The sequence below is a fragment of the Bombyx mori genome, chromosome 13, assembly GCF_030269925.1.
Source record: "Bombyx mori chromosome 13, ASM3026992v2".
Lineage (NCBI taxonomy): Eukaryota > Metazoa > Arthropoda > Insecta > Lepidoptera > Bombycidae > Bombyx > Bombyx mori.
In genome coordinates, this window is record NC_085119.1 from 9,246,954 (window position 1) to 9,267,839 (window position 20,886).

The 20,886-nt window shown below is 36.9% G+C and overlaps 1 protein-coding gene and 1 long non-coding RNA gene across 9 annotated transcripts in view; one reads left to right on the forward strand and one right to left on the reverse strand.

Annotated features, from left to right (window-relative positions):
• Positions 1–1,005: 1,005 nt before the first annotated feature.
• LOC101739408 (uncharacterized) lies at positions 1,006–1,932 on the reverse strand. Its single transcript, XR_209838.5, has 2 exons — positions 1,781–1,932; positions 1,006–1,131 (listed from the first exon to the last, which is right to left on the reverse strand). It is a non-coding gene; the product is annotated as an uncharacterized LOC101739408 (long non-coding RNA).
• Positions 1,933–2,072: 140 nt separating this feature from the next.
• The window catches only part of LOC101738744 (myb-like protein I), a 29,883-nt gene continuing 11,069 nt past the window's right edge, over positions 2,073–20,886 (forward strand). The window contains exons 1-17 of one of the 8 annotated variants that reach the window (XM_062671811.1): positions 2,074–2,765; positions 4,176–4,278; positions 5,039–5,218; positions 5,541–5,635; positions 5,765–5,965; positions 6,390–6,539; positions 6,635–7,234; positions 7,639–7,794; positions 7,945–8,037; positions 8,418–8,630; positions 9,719–9,841; positions 10,697–10,802; positions 11,464–11,553; positions 11,628–11,727; positions 12,263–12,561; positions 13,111–13,221; positions 19,178–19,323. In XM_062671811.1, the coding sequence (XP_062527795.1) occupies positions 2,631–2,765; positions 4,176–4,278; positions 5,039–5,218; positions 5,541–5,635; positions 5,765–5,965; positions 6,390–6,539; positions 6,635–7,234; positions 7,639–7,794; positions 7,945–8,037; positions 8,418–8,630; positions 9,719–9,841; positions 10,697–10,802; positions 11,464–11,553; positions 11,628–11,727; positions 12,263–12,561; positions 13,111–13,221; positions 19,178–19,323 (2,901 nt within the window). In that variant the 5' untranslated portion in view covers positions 2,074–2,630. Of the gene's footprint in view, positions 2,766–3,792; positions 4,049–4,175; positions 4,279–5,038; positions 5,219–5,540; positions 5,636–5,764; positions 5,966–6,389; positions 6,540–6,634; positions 7,235–7,638; positions 7,795–7,944; positions 8,038–8,417; positions 8,631–9,718; positions 9,842–10,696; positions 10,803–11,463; positions 11,554–11,627; positions 11,728–12,262; positions 12,562–13,110; positions 13,222–19,177; positions 19,324–20,886 lie in introns of those variants that run through there. The other 7 variants (XM_062671813.1, XM_062671815.1, XM_062671812.1 and 4 more) reach the window with 7 other exon arrangements.

Consider the following 20,886-nt stretch of genomic DNA (forward strand, 5'->3'; position numbering starts at 1 on the left):
GTCGCGCACGTATTTAATGCAAATTTAAGACTTATATGGTTTTCTCATGGATACCATTACCAGAACTGAACTAACGGGAAGCGTCAGGTGTCTAATAAAAAAAAGTCAGTCAAAAGTTATGAAATAACAAACATAAAAAAACCATACAGTGGAATTGAGAACCTCCTCCTTTTTGAAGTCGGTTAAAAAAGTGACATTTATCGGTACATCGGAAAAAACAGGATTTTTAATGACTCAAAGAGTATGATCCGAAAATAATTTTTAATGCATGCTTTTAGTCTAAACACCATAATTCGCTATCGGCAGCTGTTAGCAAATTCCACCACTCCCTGCTGAGCCTTTACTCGCCCACCTGCCCTAGTAAAACTGGAGAGGCCTCCGGGCTACCAGTACCGTACTTAAATACCTCAAGCAAAAAAAAGAACAATAATTCGGAACAACGGCCACGAAAAATTTTTTTTAACCGATTTTATGACCTGGTATCTAAGACCTTTAAGTCAAGTCTTATTTTAATTTTTAATCTTAATTTTATGAAAAATGATAATATGGAGTGAAATTAAATTAAATAAAGATGATTAATTTGAGACATTAATCAACTGGGATGAAATTAAAAGAAATGAGATGAGATGAGATGAGATGAGATGATATAGGATGAAATAATATTATAATCTCAGTAAAATGGTGGTCATTTACTGAGACTTTTTCAGTTGACTTTTTGGAAGATCCCGAGAAGTTACGTTCAGCGGCTTTGTTTCATTTTCCCACATTTGTGCACTTTCACAGATACTAAACAGTTAATAAACCACCGTTATTACACATTTAAACCTGAAGAAACACTAAATAGACAAAATAAAACAAATCACACAGCTTCACTCATCGCGTTCCCGCCAAAAAGTCCATGAAAAAATATCAGACAGTGCTGCCAGGTTGGATTGAAAAAAATACAGTGTTCCGCATGTAAAAAGAGAATAGATCGATTGGAAAATGCAGTAATAAATCATAAACCTCATTACAGTGTTTTTAATGTGAAAAAAAAACAATTTTATTGGAAATTTCTGCTTACAAGTTCTCTTTTTTTCGGCGTGGAGGGTCCTTGGTCGTCGCTTTCACGAGCCGACATTTTTAATGACACTGTTAAAAGTAATACTAATTATAATACAATTAAGCGGAACAATGTAGCTACTATTTCAAAATACCGAATAAGGACCTTTTTTTTTGCTTAGATGGTTAGACACAGCCCACCTGGTATTAAGTTGTTACTGGAGCCCATAGATATCTACAACGTAAATGCACCACCCACCTTGAGATATAAGTTCTAAGGTCTCGAGTATAGTTACAACGGCTGCTCCACCCTTCAAACCGAAACGCATTACTACTTCACGGAGAAATAGGCAGGGTGGTAGTACCTACCCATGCGGACTCACAAGAGGTCCTACCCCCAATAATTACACAAATTATAATTTGATTTTTATTACACGATGTTATTCTTTTAACGTGGAAGTCAATCGTGAACATTTGTTGAGTACGTATTTAATTAGAAAAATTGGTAGCCGCCTGGGATTCGATCACCGGTGCATCGCTCAATACGAATGCACCGGACGTCTTGTCCTTTATGACACGACGACTTCATTATCCGACGACCTACTATTATCCGTAACATTACAAGGGTAGCTTAAAGTAAGCAAAGAACAATAATATGCTAAATATAAACATCTCAATTTTGTCAAATAATTGTTATCTGTAATCTATTCCCCGAGCAACAAAAAGTGTACAACAATACCTTGTTTTATATGATCCTTATTTGTGTTGTACAAAGGTGCTGTCTTTTACATACCCTACTAATGGCATAGGACGGATATATTTTTTTAACATTGGAGCTCCTTGTCATTTAACTTATCGACGACATTGAATAAGCAAAGGAAATATAGCGCATGAAGAAAATAATGTGTAACAAAAGACCGAAGCCATGTCCGTTCTTCGAAAACCTGAATGGTACTAAATTTTAAAAAAAGGTATGAAATGGACGGAAATTCAAATACGGAAGGTGAAATGGAATAACATCAAAACTATTGGATAAAATGTAAAAACCTCTCAATAAAATTGTGAGAATTAATTGTGAGCTCAATGGACTTTTTAGAAAAACTTGAAAAGCTAGCTTCCGATATTTTGCTTCAGTTACCTACATGTTACCTACACTTCCGCACTTTCACACATTTATATAATAAAAGAACACCAAGTTGACAAAATAATTTTTATTTACGTAGCATCACACCTCTTGTTTCCCCAAAACGTCGGCACCATAAATTCTTTTGAAGTTGCGTGCTGTCACTAGTACAACTAATGTCAAAAGCAAGATACCAAATCTGCTTACATATTTTCACATTGAATACAAGAGAATACAAACTGGTTAAATATTGAAAATAATAAAGTTAGCAAACATCTCTTTATTGAAAATAGTTATGTTGGGTAACAAACGACGATAGAAAAGATTAAAGAAGTGTCATTGAACGAACGTACCAAAAAAATACTTTTGTAAGAAAAATTAAAAAAGGGGAAAGCCAAGAATTTTTTTACATTTTATGTTTTACAATGTAAAATTATATGTATCGTACGATTAATAAGTGAGTGTTATGGCTCCTGGTAACAACGACCGACATCCAGGTCACACGGGAACTATACCCAAGACGAAAGCGAGGAACAACTGTAATGTGCCACAAGAAGCCGTCACTCCAACTAGAAGAGATATGACAACCAATCTAGTTACGGTGAGATAATTAAATAACACAATCTTATACTAGGACACGCTGGCTATCGCAGCTGTCCAAAAATCTAATATTAGAAATTATAGAGAAATTTAGTAAAATAAGAGTATATAGCTAACTTTAAAATAGTCTTCGTTTTATTCACCAAACATATGATTTCGAGGGAACCCACAGCAATCATTAGCAACCATTGCTATGTCTCCATTATATATATTGAAATTTATTAGAAAAAAAAAACAGATTCTTATTCATATTGAATTTTGATATTCATTATTGAATAAAACAGCTTTCTATTGAAAAAAAATATACTAATATAATGCTATTTCAGTCATCTTCATTTTAAGTTTGAAAATTTTCTACTACTGCATTCCAGTAGAAGGTGATACTTGCCCTCATTCATAAAAAAAAGAAGGTGATAACACAAAACAAACAAATTTAAAAAACTTGTTGAGATGTTTAAATGTTCAAAGTTTGATATGGCTAACTAACTACATGTGATAGGGTGTATTATAATATAAAACCACATAGGGACATACCATAATATGCTGACTATTTATGCCAGAAAGCAATGGTTAGTTGTCATTTGTATGTTAGGATAACATTTTTCAATACAATTGAAACTGACCTAATTTTACAAGGTCAGTGACTGCATTTATGTTGTGATGTCTGTGGGCTACAGTAACCACCAGGAGACCCATAAGATCATTCACTTGCCTACCTAAAAAATTGGAAAGTAATAAATTAGTGTATAAAGTTAAGCATTACTTTTTTACACACAAAAAAACTGTATTCCCCTTTTTTCTACATTAAAATTAAAAGACATAGCCCTTCAAAAATATAATTTGAAGTCTATGAAATTAAATATAAATATCAAATAATACATTTATAGACAAAATTACCCAGTCACTGTTTACCTTAAATTTTTGATCCAAATAACACAATTTAAAAGAAATACTCGTCAAAACTATTTGTTATGTTCGTTATACAGCTTCTCATTTTATAATCTTGACAATGCTCTCTGGTGTGAAGTTAGCCTCGCACATGTGTGAGCTACATATTTATTTTTGGAAACCAAACAGATCTTAGAAATTTGAACTCCTGCCAACAATACAAAATCTATAAAATATTCAGCATCATTTAAGGTTTAAGCAAGGTTCTAAAATTTATTCATTAAAAATGTTTATTCACTAAATTTTGTTTGATGGTTAGTAAGTAATTTAAAAGTGAAATGTGGAAAATTATCATGCTCTATGGGAGGTTGTTTTTCTAAATTTAGTCTGAAGAAGGTATGCAGTTTAAATATACAATTTATAAATGTATCAAGTATCAATGTAGTTATTTATTCTCAACAATTGAGCTGATGTTATTGTAAGACATTAAAATCTATAAATAAATAAAGTCCATATTTTACAGACTTCTCTAGATTGGGTGCCAGTTTCTGAATACAACACTAGGTCTAACTATAATCAATCAAGAAAATCAACAAATAATTCGGATCAAGAATTAACTGAATTAGGTATTTATTTTTTTAATATTGTAATTATTTTATATTCATAGTGTTTCACAGTAAGAACTCAGTTTTAAGAAAATTACGTCCCAAATTATTCATAATTTGTACATAGGTGACCACTAACCGCTTATCATATTCGAATTCATGGCTTAAAGACAACACACATACTGTATTTGTATCAAGTGATGTGATTATGCCAATGTTCAAATCATGCAGGTGGCATAATTTTGTCCAAAGGAAATTTGTACTTAACACTTGTTCATAAATCAATTCCTATGACAAAAAAAATTACATTGTAGTAAGGAAGCCCACTCAGGCAGGTGTTGTCATCGCACCTATTTCTGCAGAGAAGTCATGCATTCCAATTTATAGGATGTACAACCTAGAGTAGCCTCGAAAGATTCCGAACTTCAACCTCGTGTCCAAAAGTGAGTTCTGTAGGTGGCATTCACATTGTGATTTCAATAAGTTCCAACAACCACATAACATCAGTAGGCTGTGAACTAATTTACTCTATAGACAATAACACTATCTAAAATGCCTTTGATCAGAAAAAAATATTTTTGGAATGTGGAATCCCTTGTAGTAGTTCTATACTACCCCATCCAAATTGGTATCCAAATCTTGCTATATCTAAACATAATTTTTATGTGATTGATAGGATATCAAGATAAAAAGAAGAATGAATTTTAGTGATGATACTTCTCATCAGACTGTTTTAATTGTTTATGTCATGTATTGAATAGTATTTTAATTAAATTTTCAGATCACTCAGTATCTTTTGAAAGTGGATTCGGACGTTTTGTTCCTGTAAGACCTCAACCCCGTGCTCTACCATTAAATGTGCATAGTCGTGAAAACATAACTAACGATCAAAATGATGAGGCATCTGCAAATTCTATCTCTGGACATTCTTTACACCCCTATGGACATCAGATGCAAAATGGTCAGTATAAAAAAATACTTTCTTTGTAGTAAATCTCGATTTCCAGCCTAGCCTTACTGTGCGAATCAATCCAATTCTTGTAACTTCCAACTCTTATACTCTTATTAAATTACATAAATTTACTAAATGTTCAATAGTACCTTTTCAGTTCTGCTGGAAGCTCAATATGTTTATAAAGTTAGATGTGGATATGAGAGCTTACATTTGGGAGCAAATGTTGATCATACTTCTGTCAATATACATATACCACTTAAAGAAAGAAGAAAATCTACAATATACTGTACTTATCTCAAAATCTCAAAGAAAAAAAACATTGTTCCAGGCATAATTCCACACTCCAATCACCCAGCTGCTGCGGTAATGATAGTAAACCCTACAACTCCGATTACTACTGGAACAATTTCGCAGCCATTCAATGTAAGTAATACCATGTTTGAATTGAGTCACCTCCTGAGTAAGAACCCAAAAAAATATATCTATTTCTAAAATTACATTTATATTAAAATGCAAAATGCTGCCATGTTCGAATAATTTTTGACCTTTTAGGCACCAAATCAGAACAGGAACAATTTAACAAGAAATTTAAATTCATCACGTAATAACTTCGAGGCAAACCACCCGGGTAACGTCAACAACACAGGAGTTGCCACTTCAACTTCTAGGACAGGAGCGAAAACGGTTAATTTAATAAACAACATGTATGAACAAGGGCAAAGCAATTTCAATAACCTCAATGAAAATAATCAGGTAAGAAAATCAGAATAATAATAAAAAAATATTAAAACTATTTTTACGGCTCAATCTCATGTTGGGAGTCATCTGTGACCACAAAACCTGTAAAATATTCGAAACCTCGGTAATAATAGTGACAATAAAAAAAGTATTTTTACTGGTGGTAGGACCTCTTGTGAGTCCACATGAGTATGTACCAACACCCTACCTATTTCGGTTTGAAGACTGGGGCAGCTGTTGTAACTATACTGAGACCTTGGAACTCATATCTCAAGGCGGGTGGCGCATTTACGTTGTGGATGTCTATGGGCTCCAGTAACCACTTAACACCAGGTGGGCTGTGAGCTCGTCCACGCATCTAAGCAATAAAAATAAAAATAAATTAAATCTTTTCAGTAGATATACGGAAAAATGATTATCTCAAAATTCCCCTAAACAGGTACACAGGGAATCAGCACGTGCTCTGGGCGAGGCTATAGTGGCCGCGTGTCCTGATGCGGCTGCTGTTGAACGTCGCTTGGGTCAGATACGAGAATACATCAGAGTGACGTCGTCGCTTGTCGACACAATGCGCACTTCTGAAGACGAGGTATGTTTAGATTTTAAATGCTAAGAAGTTAAAAATATATTGTGATAGTTAAATTTATCTAATCACTAGAAGTCACATTTCGATTTTTAATCTAGGCCTTTATTGAACACACTAAAGAAGAATATGATGAGTTAGTAGAAATGGTAATGAAATTGAAGGAAAGCGAAGAAAAGTTAGAAACGATTTTAATTGAAAAGAGACCTGATAATGTTGAAGTTCCTAGTGAAGAATTAGTGGAACCAGTTTCAGTCATTCAGGCAAGTAATACAGCTCTCGAAGCTGTCAGTGAGCCAGCTATGGGTAATCTGAGCACTGAAAAAAATAGCAACGTTAAACTTAGCACAGACAATGGTGCTATGAACTTGAAGAAAGTCACTAATATTGAGAATGAACAACTCAATAAGTCAATGCAAAGTGTTAAAAACGGCGACGACGCTGTTTCTCAGGAGATCAAGATGACCGATTCAATAACCATGGATAAAGTACAAGACTCTTCTCCGAACATAGTTGAAATCGTAGATGTGTCAGAAGATAATACAAATTTAGAAGACCCCAATACTAAAACATCTGAAATTAAAGAAGACGATGTACAGTTGAATGATGTATTGCGCAAGAATATTCTGTCGTGTGTTCAAAAAGTGGCCCTTATTGAAGAAATGAAAATTAAAAAAGAAAGTTGCAAACACGATGATCAGGTTTCTGTATGTCTCTGTGTGCGTGTGACGTGTGACCTTGTGTTGTGGACAAGTAAACAAGCATGACACCTACTTCGGAATAAGATTCAAAATTAACCATCAATATCAGTCCAGCGTTGTAATCACGATCATTTGAACTGAGATTCACATTAATACTTATTGCTTGCCCGCTTGAACTATTAATTCATCGTTTCATTCAAAGCAGCATCGGTGTATTGCTATGTCATTGTATATTCCACATTTGGAATTCGGCAAACGAAACGATATATCGACGCCTCGTGCAAAGTGCTAAAAAAGTTTGATGAATAGATTAGATTTTAAACGATATTAATAAGTCTGCTTTATATCCTAATGGAACTTTTTACTTTTACTTTATTTTTAACTAGTCAACCTTATAATTCCAGCAGGATGCTATGACTCGCCCAGTATCCGCACAAAGCAATGGCTCAACATACAGTGACAACGAATTATGGCAAAACGAGATTAAAAATAAAATGGAAATGTCGCAAATGCGTTTAACGGCATTGAAACAACAACAAAAGAGACTTATGAAGTATCAGGTTAGTTATTAAATCGATACAAAATTATAATTTAAACGATTCGAACACACTAATTTCAAAAAGCAATAAATTTATTTGTAATATTATTATATCAATTCGAATTAGAATCAATCGAAAGACGCTTTAAGTGAATTTTAACATATGTTACAGGAAGAAGCAAAACAACAAATGGATGAAATTAACAGAGAAAGACAATCACAGGAAATACAACCTTCAACATCACATGATAATTTCGTGGCCCAGGTAACACTGTTAAATTTTGTTGTAATCTTCTTCTTCTATATATATAAAATTGAATTGATGTTCGTTAGTCTCGACTAACATCTAATACTCGAGAACGGCTTGACCGATTTGACTAATTTTGGTCTTGAATTACTTGTGGGAGTCCAGAGAAGGTTTAAAAGGTAAATAATTATGAAAATGCTCGGAATTAAATAAAATAAAAATTTTGTTTTTCCTTTCCCCCGTCAGACGGATTCCTTTTATTTGTTTTAAGTTTATTTTATACAAAAGTTTAGGTCTTTTATTTATCGATTGAGGTACTACGAAGTCTGCCGGGTGAGCTAGTAATTGAATAAAAATAAATATTATGTATGAATTACAATTAAAAATTTACTTTGTAGAATCAACCGTTCAGCGGAAATTACCATCACTCCAATCGCATGTACGCCGCTAATCAAATCGGTGTCGCGACCACTTTGCCCCACTCCACGGAGGCTTTGCACGGACAACAGAACATGGTGAACGGGGACAATGAACTCGGTCATTCTGCACACTCTACTCACAGTCAAGACGAAAGATTTTCCCATCGAGGAACTAATGTGGCTAGTTCTGAGGTAATTGTTCACATTTAGTTCAGGGTATGGGATAAACTAAAAGTTTTTAACCAGTGCGTCCTACCGGTAAGGGGCCATACAAGTATTACGTTAATCACCATAGGGGGGCGGGCGGGGGAGTCTTTGCTTTGCTGATTTTTTATGACATGGGGGTGAGGGGTTCTAGATAGTGATTACGTCAACAGTACTTATTTACTTTTTTAGACATATTGGCAATCTATGCGTTACCTATGCTTGAAAACGAAACGCATTTTCGGGGATTCCCATAAATAATGAATACGTTTAGGTACTCGCTTGAAACCGAGTAGGGGAATTATCACGCGCATATAAATTAATATGATATACGTTAAAATCCTCATCCTAAGCCTATTTTCTTATTTCTAGAACTATAACTGCTGCTCATGAATCATTAAAAAAATTAGAAAACATTAGTAGAAAAATTCATATACCATTGTTTACGTTAGGATTGGGGTCAGAGCTTTGCTTACTTTTGCTGACAAGGGGAAAGGGAGGGGGGTGAATAATTGTAACAAATCTGCTTACGTAATACTTGAACGGCCCCTAATGACTTACGGAGCCGAGACGTGGACACTCACACAACGGCTGGTCCGTCAGCTCAAGGTCGCTCATCGAGCCATGGAAAGAGCTTTGGTCTGAGTTTCTTTGAAGGATAAAATCAAGAATGAGGTTATGCGACAGACAACTAAAGTCATCACATAGCTCAAAGAGTCAGCAAGCTGAAGTGGCAGTGAGCTGGCCGTATATGCCGTAGAATTGAGAATAGCTGGAGCAGACAATGTAACGTGGGACGTCCTCTGGCTAGATGGTGCGATGACCTCCAAACGGTGGCCGGCAAAAAGTGAATGAGGAGAGCCGAAGACCGGGCTCGGTGGTGGATTGGGAGAGGCCTTTGTCCAGCAGTGGACAACTGTGAGCTGATATGATGGTATCTCTTACAAGGGATTTTCTTTCTAACACAAAATATAACGGTGCTCCCTCATTGAAATAAGCCTAATGAGTGAACAAAGAATAAAAGTAACGCTATACCTATGCATTGAGTAAATTATTTTTTGTTTACTATTTATCAGGAAGCTGCGGGTGGAATACAAAGCGAAGGCGATGACGACGAAATTGTATTGAGCGAACGAGGTCGCATGTTGCAGATGAAATTAAGAGAGTTACAGTTGAAGAAACAGCACATGGAAAGCTTGGTAATTCTTGTTTATTATTTTGAATTCGTACAGAAACGAAATTGTAAAGTAACCTACAATATTTTAAGTTCATTTATATAGTATCTACTTTAAATAGTTAATTTATATATACTAGTAGTCGCCCAGTGACCAAAATTCGACCATCATTAATTTAAATTATAAGTTTTAACATTAGTATGGTTCTATTGTCATAAACTTTACTTATATAATCACAGATTTCGCCAAAGCGACAACTATTGGCAAATAATATTAAAGACAAACAATATTAATCTATTCTCAATTTGAACACAGTCTTTAACAATAAACAAAAGAGTATAAATGCGTGTATGTCTGCCAAATACATGGTTGTGTGTAATGTTTATTTTATTGATTTAATGTATTTTTTATGCATAACTTTAAATAAAATATTAGCATTCTGCAATCCTTCTCTATATTCTTTATAAGTCTGGGAAATTTCATACTCCTCCGTGCGCGCAATTTTCGTAAAAAGGGATACAAAGATTTTTCTTCACATATTAAAAATGTAGATTTTCGGTTACGTCATACATTTTTTTTTATTGCTTAGATTGGTGGACGAGCTCACAGCCCACCTGCTTTGAAGTGGTTACTGGAACCCATACACATCCACAACGTAAACGCGCCACCCACCTTGAGATATAAGTTCTAAGACCTCAGTATAGTTACAACGGCTGCCCTACCCTTCAGACCGAAACGCATTACTGCTTCACGGCAGAAATAGGCAGGGCGGTGGTACCTACCCGCGCGGACTCACAAGAGGTCCTACCATCAGTAACAACATATGATTTGACGTTAATTTGACTATGCGGATGAACTGCAGCAATATCATTATTTCAGGTAACAGAGTTTCAAAAGTTACAAATGTCTGCTCATTTGCCTCCTACTCACAATACGTACTCTAGCTCTGGGGAAGACAGCGGCGAAGACGAACCAGTACACAAATGTAAGTATGCGATGATATTTTACTAAAGTCTGGGACATCATTCTTCATGGAGTTTTTGTTGCAATAAGTACGCGTAACTTCGTTGTCGGTCGCTTCGTCTATCCCATCTCCATTCATCACAATATTTATCTCGTTTCCTCGAGTTTGTACTTACGACATACGGCTGACTGCAGCCAAAAAAAACTTGATGCTAATCTTATCTTATACCTTTAAAGTTTAAACGAACATTTCTTGTATATATATATTATCCGAATTTCGGAAACGGCTCCAACGATTTTCATAAAATTTAGTATATAGGGGATTTCGGGGGCGATAAATCGATCTAGTTACGATTTATTTTCAGAAAATGTTGTTTTAGTCGTGTTTTCAATAATCAACTGTATGACTCTTCCCGACATCTATTGGCGAATAATAATACTATTTTTCTTAATTGAGAGCAACTAACTGCTTTAAAGACACAATAAGATTAATGCTACTTCAGCAGATCGCGTTGTTATGCAACCCGAAGCCAATGAGTGTTTGGTTTAAGGTTAGACCAAGAAAATGAATTGTTTTCATTATTTGTGTCTTTGTAACTCACGTGTTCACTTAAAAATGCCTAAGCGATCTTGGAATATTTCATCATTTAACATAATATAGATAATTTTGTCTACCATTGTAGGTGTCAAATCTGGTAATAACATTAAAAACGAAGATCCTTTCAAACTCATGGAAATTAAAGCCATCAAAACCGCGCTTCAGAAAACTAAAGGTATAATAAATAGTAAAATAAAAAAATTGCAATTATATCATCCGTTTTATTGTTATTAACGTGTCTAATTTTAGATCTGATGAGATCGGTCGAGAACTACGAAACGGATCACGTTTCCGGCTCCCAGGAGACTAACTATAGGGAAGTGGGAAGCCATTCAAATGTAAATGACAAGTAAGTAATTAATGTTTTTGTTTCAATACTAATCACTTTATTTATCACGTATGCAAGAAAAGACTTTTAACTGACTTTCTTTTATTCTAGAAAATTCTATTTATTCTAGTAAAACAATGAATGATTGTCTATTCAAGATTTGTGCCCTTACATGTGCTTTATGGGTGACTTGATAAGACTATTGACACTTTTCGTTTTTCGGGTAAAGGGGTCGTCAACGTACTAACCTTGTCCTAATTGTTTACCTGAGACCTAGACAGCACAACGTGAATCACAACGTGAATACCGGCTGCCCCCCCTTGAACGACCCAAGGCAAGGCACATCGTAGAAGTAGGCAAAATGTTAGTTGCGAGCTACCCGTGGGGGCTTACACTATACTACTACCTACCCTACCTTACTACTTACCCTACCTTACAACTTTTCCTATCATCTGAAAAAAAAAGCGATAGTGTTATGAACGGTATATGCGAGATGCAGCAAATGTAGTGTAGTGGAGCATGGCATTATTGACAAAATATAAAATTTCTTTTTCAGCAAATCTGAGGGTAGCATAGGAGGTTGGTCTAACGAGGGCAGCATGTGTCGGCTGCGGAACACGTTACCGCAACGACACAAGTTCACCAACGAGCAACAACATCACGGGCCACAACAACAACATCATGTGGCGCAGCAACAACACCATGCGCCACAACAACAACATCATGCGCCACAACAACATCATGCGCCACAACAACAACATCATGCGCCACAACAACATCATGCGCCACAACAACAACATCATGCGCCACAACAACAACATCACGCGCCACAACAACACTTGCTTCAACAACAAAGTAAGTGAATTCACATGTGATATAAAAACCGATATCTTAATTAATTATATTACATATTATTAAAGTATAACTGAATATCTTCAATACCACTTAAGTTTTTACTCAAAAATAAATAATAGTTTAAAAAAACTAACAAAATACGCTTTTATAAAAAATTCAACAAAAAAATTGAAAACAAATTTTAATAAACTTGAATTAAAAATAGTGTAAGAAAAAAATGATTTTATTGTAAAAAAGCGTGGGGTGCTTTTCAGGATATTATCAAAATAACCTTTCTATTCATATCTGTTCATAAAATATTTATAACTACTGATACCATGCATTATACTATTTTTTAGTTGGATTTTCTATAAAAGCGTATTTTGTTAGTTTTTTTAAACTATTATTAATTTTTCATTTTTAAGATGAATTTCAATTTTTTCAATTTTTTTTAATATTGATTTGTCAGTGATCCTTAATAAGTATACCAAATTTCGAGTTAATCCGACGTTTTGAAGGTGGTCAAAATCATGCTCAAAGATTCAAGCTGCAATAATTACTTATACTTAGGTCACGAAGCGAATTTGGCTTCATTACAAGAGTTGGCTCAAGAATTGCGGATGGAAACAGAAAAAATCATGGGGGAACGAGCACGGATAAAGGACATGATCTCAAATAAAAGTGAGTCAAATTTCTGAAATACTTATATTAATGGATATTCGTCTGTTAGTTCGTATTCTTTCGCTCTTAGTTTATGTGAAGGACGGTTGTTGCCACTTGTAAGGTGTTTGCGACAGTACGACAAATGGTCGACAGGTGGCGTGCCGGTAGCTTCATCAATTATGTGTATTGAATTTAAGTTCTAGCTCTAACCATTTAGTCATTTAGACGAAAAGGTCTAGAAGTTGTGTTTTTGAATATTGCTATAGATATTTATAGATTGCTCGTGAGGCGCATAACATCTGCCCACAGCAATGAGACTGAATGGCGACCACGACCGCTCTGACAAGAGTGATACGACAAAGAAATAAACATTATCGATGGCGATCAAAGATCGATTATTAAAACAAAAGAGTTTGATTATTGAGTCGAAATTAACCAATTCATAGGTATTCTATACATATTTCAATTAAGTAGGTAGTGGATACGCAAAAATATTGGTTGAGATGTGGTATAATTAATTATTTAAAAAAAAGCGCTTTTTCTTTTCTTTTTTTTATTGCTTAGATGGGTGGACGAGCTCACATCCCACCTGGTATTAAGTGGTTACTGAAGTCCATAGACATTTCCAACGTAAATGCGCCACCCACCTTGAGATATAAGTTCTAAGGTCTCAGTATAGTTACAACGGCTGCTCCGCCCTTCAAGCCGAAACGCATTACTGCTTCACGGCAGGAATAGGTAAGGTGGTAGTATCTACCCGTGCGGACTCACAAGAGGTCCTACCACCAATAATTACACAAATTATAATTTTGCGGGTTTTATTTTTATTATGTGTTCCGTTTGACGTCCGAAGTCCATTATGAGAGTACATCGTATGATTTCCACTGCAGGTCGCTAAATTTGACTACTTCCGTTTCCTAAGTCCCGCCTACAGCGCCCTCTATAACGTCTGGAACCGAACCAACAAGCAAAGACAAGCCGCCATATTTGTCATTGTTGCGTCGTTTTTTCCCACGTGCAGTCGTTAATATTTTAAGAAGTTAATAATTTAAAATGTTATAAGCAACTTTCGAGATTTGAAGTAGAAAGTTTGTTTCAAACAAGTGTTATGATTATCTTCCGTTTCGTGAAACTTCCAAGGCTCTACAATGAGTGACGAGGTTATCGTGCCTTTTCAAAGTAAAATTTAAGTGAGGATAGTTCTTCGATTTCTTCGGATATTTTTTCGGGTTCGTCGGAAAATAAAATGAGGGACCAGCAAGAAAACTTCGAAAGCGTGACTGGTTGCGAGATCTGAATAAAAGGTTTGACTTACTGTCGCAATAATGGGTGAGTCATGTGAATAATATTTTAACTTCGAATCATGCTATTGCTGGTCGTGCACCAGTGGTCCCGCCTTTACACTTACAAATACCAACATCTTATAATAATAATGTCTGATCTGGTTTCAACTTCTAATCGAAATTAGACAACGACGATTTACGTCCACCACCAGACCGTCCGTTACCAGAAGCGGGTAGGTTTTGAAATTTGAGCGTTTCTATAAAAGAACTAGATATGCAAAGATTTGACTAGCCGACTTGGAACGCGGTGCGCTAATCAGAGGTTCAAAAAAAAAAAAAAAAATATTTTTTTCCTGCGTTATCTAATGCTCTTTTAGCACAGAACGAATGCGTTATACTGCCATACAAAACCTTGCCGACTGGTCAAATTCAGCGAATGTTCAGCTTAATCATTTACGAAAAGCTTAAACCGCTATTCGGTAACGATTTCGCCTATAAAAGTTTCTAACGATATCCTTCAAATAATTTTCGGTAAGCGAGCCGAGGTTATACGATAGCGTCGTAGATACCTCTTAAAGAAATTGAAGGATAGATATATCAGGGAAGATGTAGAGAAAATATCTTCTTGTGATTATATGTTTAACCCCAACTTATTATTGGCATATATACAGAAAATTGGTGGTATTGATAAATTACAAAAGCGGCACCATCTGCTACTCGCATCCGGCCCGCATCGCCGGAACCCTCGGCTTGTACTGCCAATGCAAAGCCATGTCGAGCTAGGCCACATTCCAATACATCTAAAGAGGCCGAAAACAGATATTCTGAGCGATGTTATCCAAATAATTCCTCAGCAAGAAAAACGGGGGGAGGGGGGAACAAGTACAAAGTGGAACGAAAATCAGGAAATAAAAATAAATTACTTAACAGCATTTTCAGGCGGATGTCTAAACTATATCGAAACACCTGGACTCGATCCACCAAACGTAATATTGAAATTAATAATAACTTGATGTCAATCAAAATCCTAAATTTAATTCAATAGAGTTTTAGAACCGGCACCCCCGACACCGTCTTTCATATTTCCTCTTTTCATACTTCCCAAGACCAATAAAAAATCGAACAATTTTCAACCTCAAGGCATTGAACAAGTACATAAAACAGTCGTTTTCACCTTTTCCACCATAAAAGAGTTCCCAATGTTTATAACAGATTGGAATGTCAAACTGGATTTGAGCCAGGCCTATTATCATCTATCAATGAGGTTTCTCGGGATCAGTTATCAGGGTCGTCTACTTTAGATGATATGTCTGTCGGGATCAGTTATCAGGGTCGTCTACTTTAGATGATATGGCTTAGCTGCACCACCGCGGATTTTTGCTTCAATCACAAACTGAATAGCCGAAATACTTCGCCAGAAGGGTCTGCGATTAGTGGTTATCTGCTTATACACCAGGGCAGAACACCTCCCGCCATCGGAGCAGAGCTCATCCATATTATCTGGAACCGCTGCGTTCATTGACAGTGCGTTTCCAGAGGTCTTTTTTGCCACGTACCATCTGGCTATGGAACGAGCTCCCTCCACGGTGTTTCCCGAGCACTGTGACATGTCCTTCTCCAAACGAGGCTTGTGGAGAGAATTAAGCAGTAGACAGCGGCTTGGCCCTGCCCCTGGCGTTGCTGAAGTCCATGGGCGACTGTATCTACTCACCTTCAGGTGAGCCGTATGCTCGTCTGCCTACAAGGGCAAAAGACTTGTTGAAATCTCAAGTAACTATACTGAGACCTTAGAACTCATATCTCAAGGTTGGTGGCGGCATTTACGCTGTAGATGTATATGGCCTCCAGTAACCACTTAGCACCAGGTAAGCTGTGAACTCGTCGACCCATCTCAGCAACCGGTTATGACACAGCTTGATAGACTTTCTGGGAATCGTATGGGACACCAAATCCAAGACATAGTCCCTGCCCAAGAATTTGCTCGTGCGATTTGCTGCCGGCGGTTGGAACCTAAAGCAGGCGCAAAGCCTCTTAGGATATCTCAACTTTGCGACTTTCATCACCCACCGGGGAAAGTTGCTTTGCCGAGTCCTTGCAGTACCACAGCAACAAGCTCAGGAGGTATCCTCATTTACCAAAGCAGTATTCGGACGAGGTACGTACAGAGCTGGATTGGTGGTTAGAGAAAGTCAGTCAGAGGACACCAATTCATCCACAGAGAATGGCCACGAACCACGTCATCACCGACGCGTCGGACATTCAGTGGGGAGCCCTTGTAAATAAAGAACAGAATTTTCCTACATAAAGAACGAGGGAGGAACCCGGTCACGATAATTGCTAGATCTGACTGGAAAATTGCTAAACTTAATAGACCACCTCAAAGTTGTACTTCTCCCTCACCACCTACCGGGACTGTACAACACTGAAGCCGACCACCTCTTACGCAATCGCGGCGGCTTGGAGTGGTATCTCACAGAAAAATCAACCACTAGGCTATTCTTAGCCTGTGGGGAACTTGTTCGCATCTCGGACCACTCACGGGCAACAAACTGTTACTCAAGACTTATTGAAACTCGTGGTAGGACCTCTGTGAGTCCGCGCGAGTAGGTATTTTGCCCTGAAGCAGTGGTGCGTCTCGGTTTGAAGGGTGGGGCAGCTGTTGTAACTATACTTGAGACCTTAGATCTTATATCTCAAGGTGGATGGCGCATTTACGTTCTAGACGTCTATAGGCTCCAGTGACCACTTAATACCAGGTGAGCTGTGAGCTCGTCTACCCATCAAAGCAAAACTCGAACGCCCGCCTCTACAACGCGTTCAGCAGATCTTGGCATTACTGACTAGGATGGCCGTTTCCGCCGCTGTCTGATATCCAGAGTGCTGGATTACCTCAACTCAACCTCAGGTCGGTACATACTAGTGGTACCCAAGTGCAAGAAGCCCCTGTGGAGGCCACACCTGAAATCACCTGCCCTCAAGCGACTCAAGAAGCTCAGAGATCTGAACATCAGTCTGGTGGACACTGACAATGCTACCGCCAGGCCAAGTCAGCAATCTACACCTGGAAGCTTGGCTCATTTTGGGTGGAACACGCTGACAGGGACATGGACATCGGCAGGAGAGAAACTTACTATTATCGTGCTGGAGAGAGTCTACGATAAGAACATACGCCCCTATTTGGAATAAGGGGTAAGGTTTTGTCAAGAAAATGTATTAATTCTCGTGTACCCGAATTAGCAAATGTAGCTAAATTTTTCTGTTATCTGTATTTATCTCATGGTCTCTCCTACCGGACCATACTAGTTTATAAGTCTGTTATACAGCGTCCGTTTGTGAAACTATATCGGATATAAAAATAGCTTCGAGCCCGACAGTGAAACATACTGAAATCTATTTCCTTGACAAAGCCTGCACCGTCTAAATTACCGATATTTGGGTCGAAAACTAATTGATCTTCACACCAACAGTCCAGTTGGACATTCGTGGCTGCTCCTGACCAATCGATCATCGATGCAGTATACTGGCTACGCAATCTAGTGAATATGACACAGCAAACCAGTGGGAATATTAGTAATCTATTCTTAGCAACTAAAGGCTCCACTAAGCCAGCTACTGCAGCGAGGATTAGTAGTTGGCTAAAAGTCTTTTAGGAGACTCAGGTATTCAGGCCTCAGTTGGAAGCTGTAGAGCGGTGGTGAAAACTTTAAACTGGGTAGGAAATTACCAAATTAATGATATTTTGCTAACTGACAACATGAGCATACTTTTAGAAAGTTTTATCAAAAACTTATTATTAATGCATCAAACACTGATATAAATTCTGAGAAATCTTTCTCAGTATTTTCGTCCTAAATCTTATTAGGTCGATTTGAATTAAGTGGGTAATATTATACGGTTACTTTCAATTAATTTAAATTATGTGTTTAATTTAAGCTTTGCTTAATTAAACACAATAAGTCACATTGTTGCTTTTTAAATAAATATTATTTTATTTCAAATACAAGCCACCAGGAGATAACAAACAGTCTCTCATAATGGACTTCGGACGTCAAACGGAACACATAATATAGAAATTTTACCTTCCAATAAAATTTGTATTATGTTTCCTAAGACGTCCGAAGTCCAGATAATGTCTTCCTGGGGCTACATCCATCATTATGAGCCGAACAATGACAAATATGGCGGCTTGTCTTTGCTTGTTGGTTCGGTTCCAGACGTTATAGAGGGCGCTGTAGGCGGGACTTAGGAAACGGAAGTAGTCAAATTTAGCGACCTGCAGTGGAAATCATACGATGTACTCTCATAATGGACTTCGGACGTCTTAGGAAACATAATACAAATTTTATTGGAAGGTAAAATTTCTATATTAAACGAATAGCTGTACCCGCCCGATTCACTGGGCATTTAAAATTAACATTATTATTTGTCACCCCCACAAAGATTCTCATCATTAACGCCCCCGCAAATGGTGTAGGGAGTCTAACACTCATATAAATATTAGCCTATCCATGAAGTACATGTATTTTTTACATGGACACCAAGTTTCAAGTCAATCGGATGCATGGTTCAGTAGTTACAATGGAACATCCGTAAAAACCACTGTAGATATATATTTTAGTATAGATGTTATCCCTTTACCGTATTGACAGTAATAGACCAATAGGCAATCCTAATATTTGCTTGTTCGACAGCTGAAGTGCGTAAACAGAAGAAAGTGAACGAGGAAGTGCGAGCCGGTCCGAGCGGCACGCCCGGACCTGTCGAACGTCGCCAGATGCAACTCCGCGCCTTGCTGGCCGAGAAGCAAAGGGAACTAGAAGCTCTTCTCAACAAGGAGGTGAGTTTAACATACCTACATCTTAGCATCTATATATTGGTAGTTTTCCAATTACAGCACTAGAGCGCATTATGCGGCATAATGCTCAACGTTGAATGTTCCAACTACAGCAACGCTTCGCACAATCGAGCACTCTCAAAAGTACTTACTGCCTGTCATCAGATATTTTATTAATGGCTCAAATAACTCATCTGTTTCATTATCAATAAATATATCACTTGATAATGAAATAATTGATTGATGTAAACTCGGTGCACTCGATAAATCATCGTCATCACTATCATCTGGATAAAATGATTCAATTAAAAAGTATATAATTTTCTTAGAACTCATTTAAAAAAAATACTCAAAACGTGAAAAAATGTAAATAAAATAATCAAAATCCAAATTACTTAAATAATAACCGTAAATAGTTTTCAACCAATTATTATTGTTTACTACATTATTTTCACACTGAACTTAGCGCACTCTGCTGATGCATTTGAAAACTAATTCACGTTCCAATTAAGCTTCAGCATAAGTCGGCGTTGTGCGCCACTGAGTCGCATTATGCTCTGTAATTGGAAAACTAGGATTAATACGTGGAGCAAAAACTTTGTACCCCTTTTTACGATAATTGCGCGGACGGAGCAGTATGGAATTTCCCACACTTATAGAGAATATAGAGAAGAAGTGCAGAATGCTCATATTTAATAAAAATATGCATAAAAAATACAATAAATCAATTAAAAAAAACATTACGCACACTACCATATATTTGACACACACACCCATGCTTACATACTATTTGTTTATTGTCAAACTTTTCTCATTGCTTGTAGTCTGTAGTCAAATTAAAAATAGATTAAATACTGTTTGTCTTTATTAATATTTGCCTAAAGTGTAGTCTTGACGAAATCTGTGATTATATAATTTGACAATAGAATCATAATAATGTTCAAACTTATAATTCCAACTAATTATAGTCGAATTTCGACTACTGCTGGACCACTAGTTCAGTAAAGTTTTACACCATTCAAGACGATTTAAATTAAGAATTAACTATCCTATCGTGCAATTAGAAATGACTTTGAAGTCGTCGTGGCCTAAAGAATAAGACGCTCGGTGCGTTCGTATCGAGCGACGCGACTGTGCTAAGGTACGATCCCGCAGGCAAGTACCAATTTTTCTAATGAAATACGTACTTAACCAATGTTCACGATTGACTTCCACCGTGAAGGAATAACATCGTGTAGTAAAAATCAACCCGCAAAATTATAGTTTGCGTAATTACTGGTGGTAGGACGTCTTGTGAGGCCGCACGGGTAGGTACCACCATCCTGCCTATTTCTGCCGTGAAGCAGTAATGCGTTACGGTTTGAAGCGCGGGGCAGCCGTTGAACTGTAAAAACTGAGACCTTAGAACTCACATCTCAAGGTAGGTGGCGGCATTTATTTTGTAAATGTCTATGGGCTCTGGTAACCACCTAAGATCAGGCCCGTGAGATCGTTCATTCATCTAAGCAATAAAAAAAGTTTTTGAGGACGATTTCCACAAACCTTACCTAAGTTTCAATTACTTGG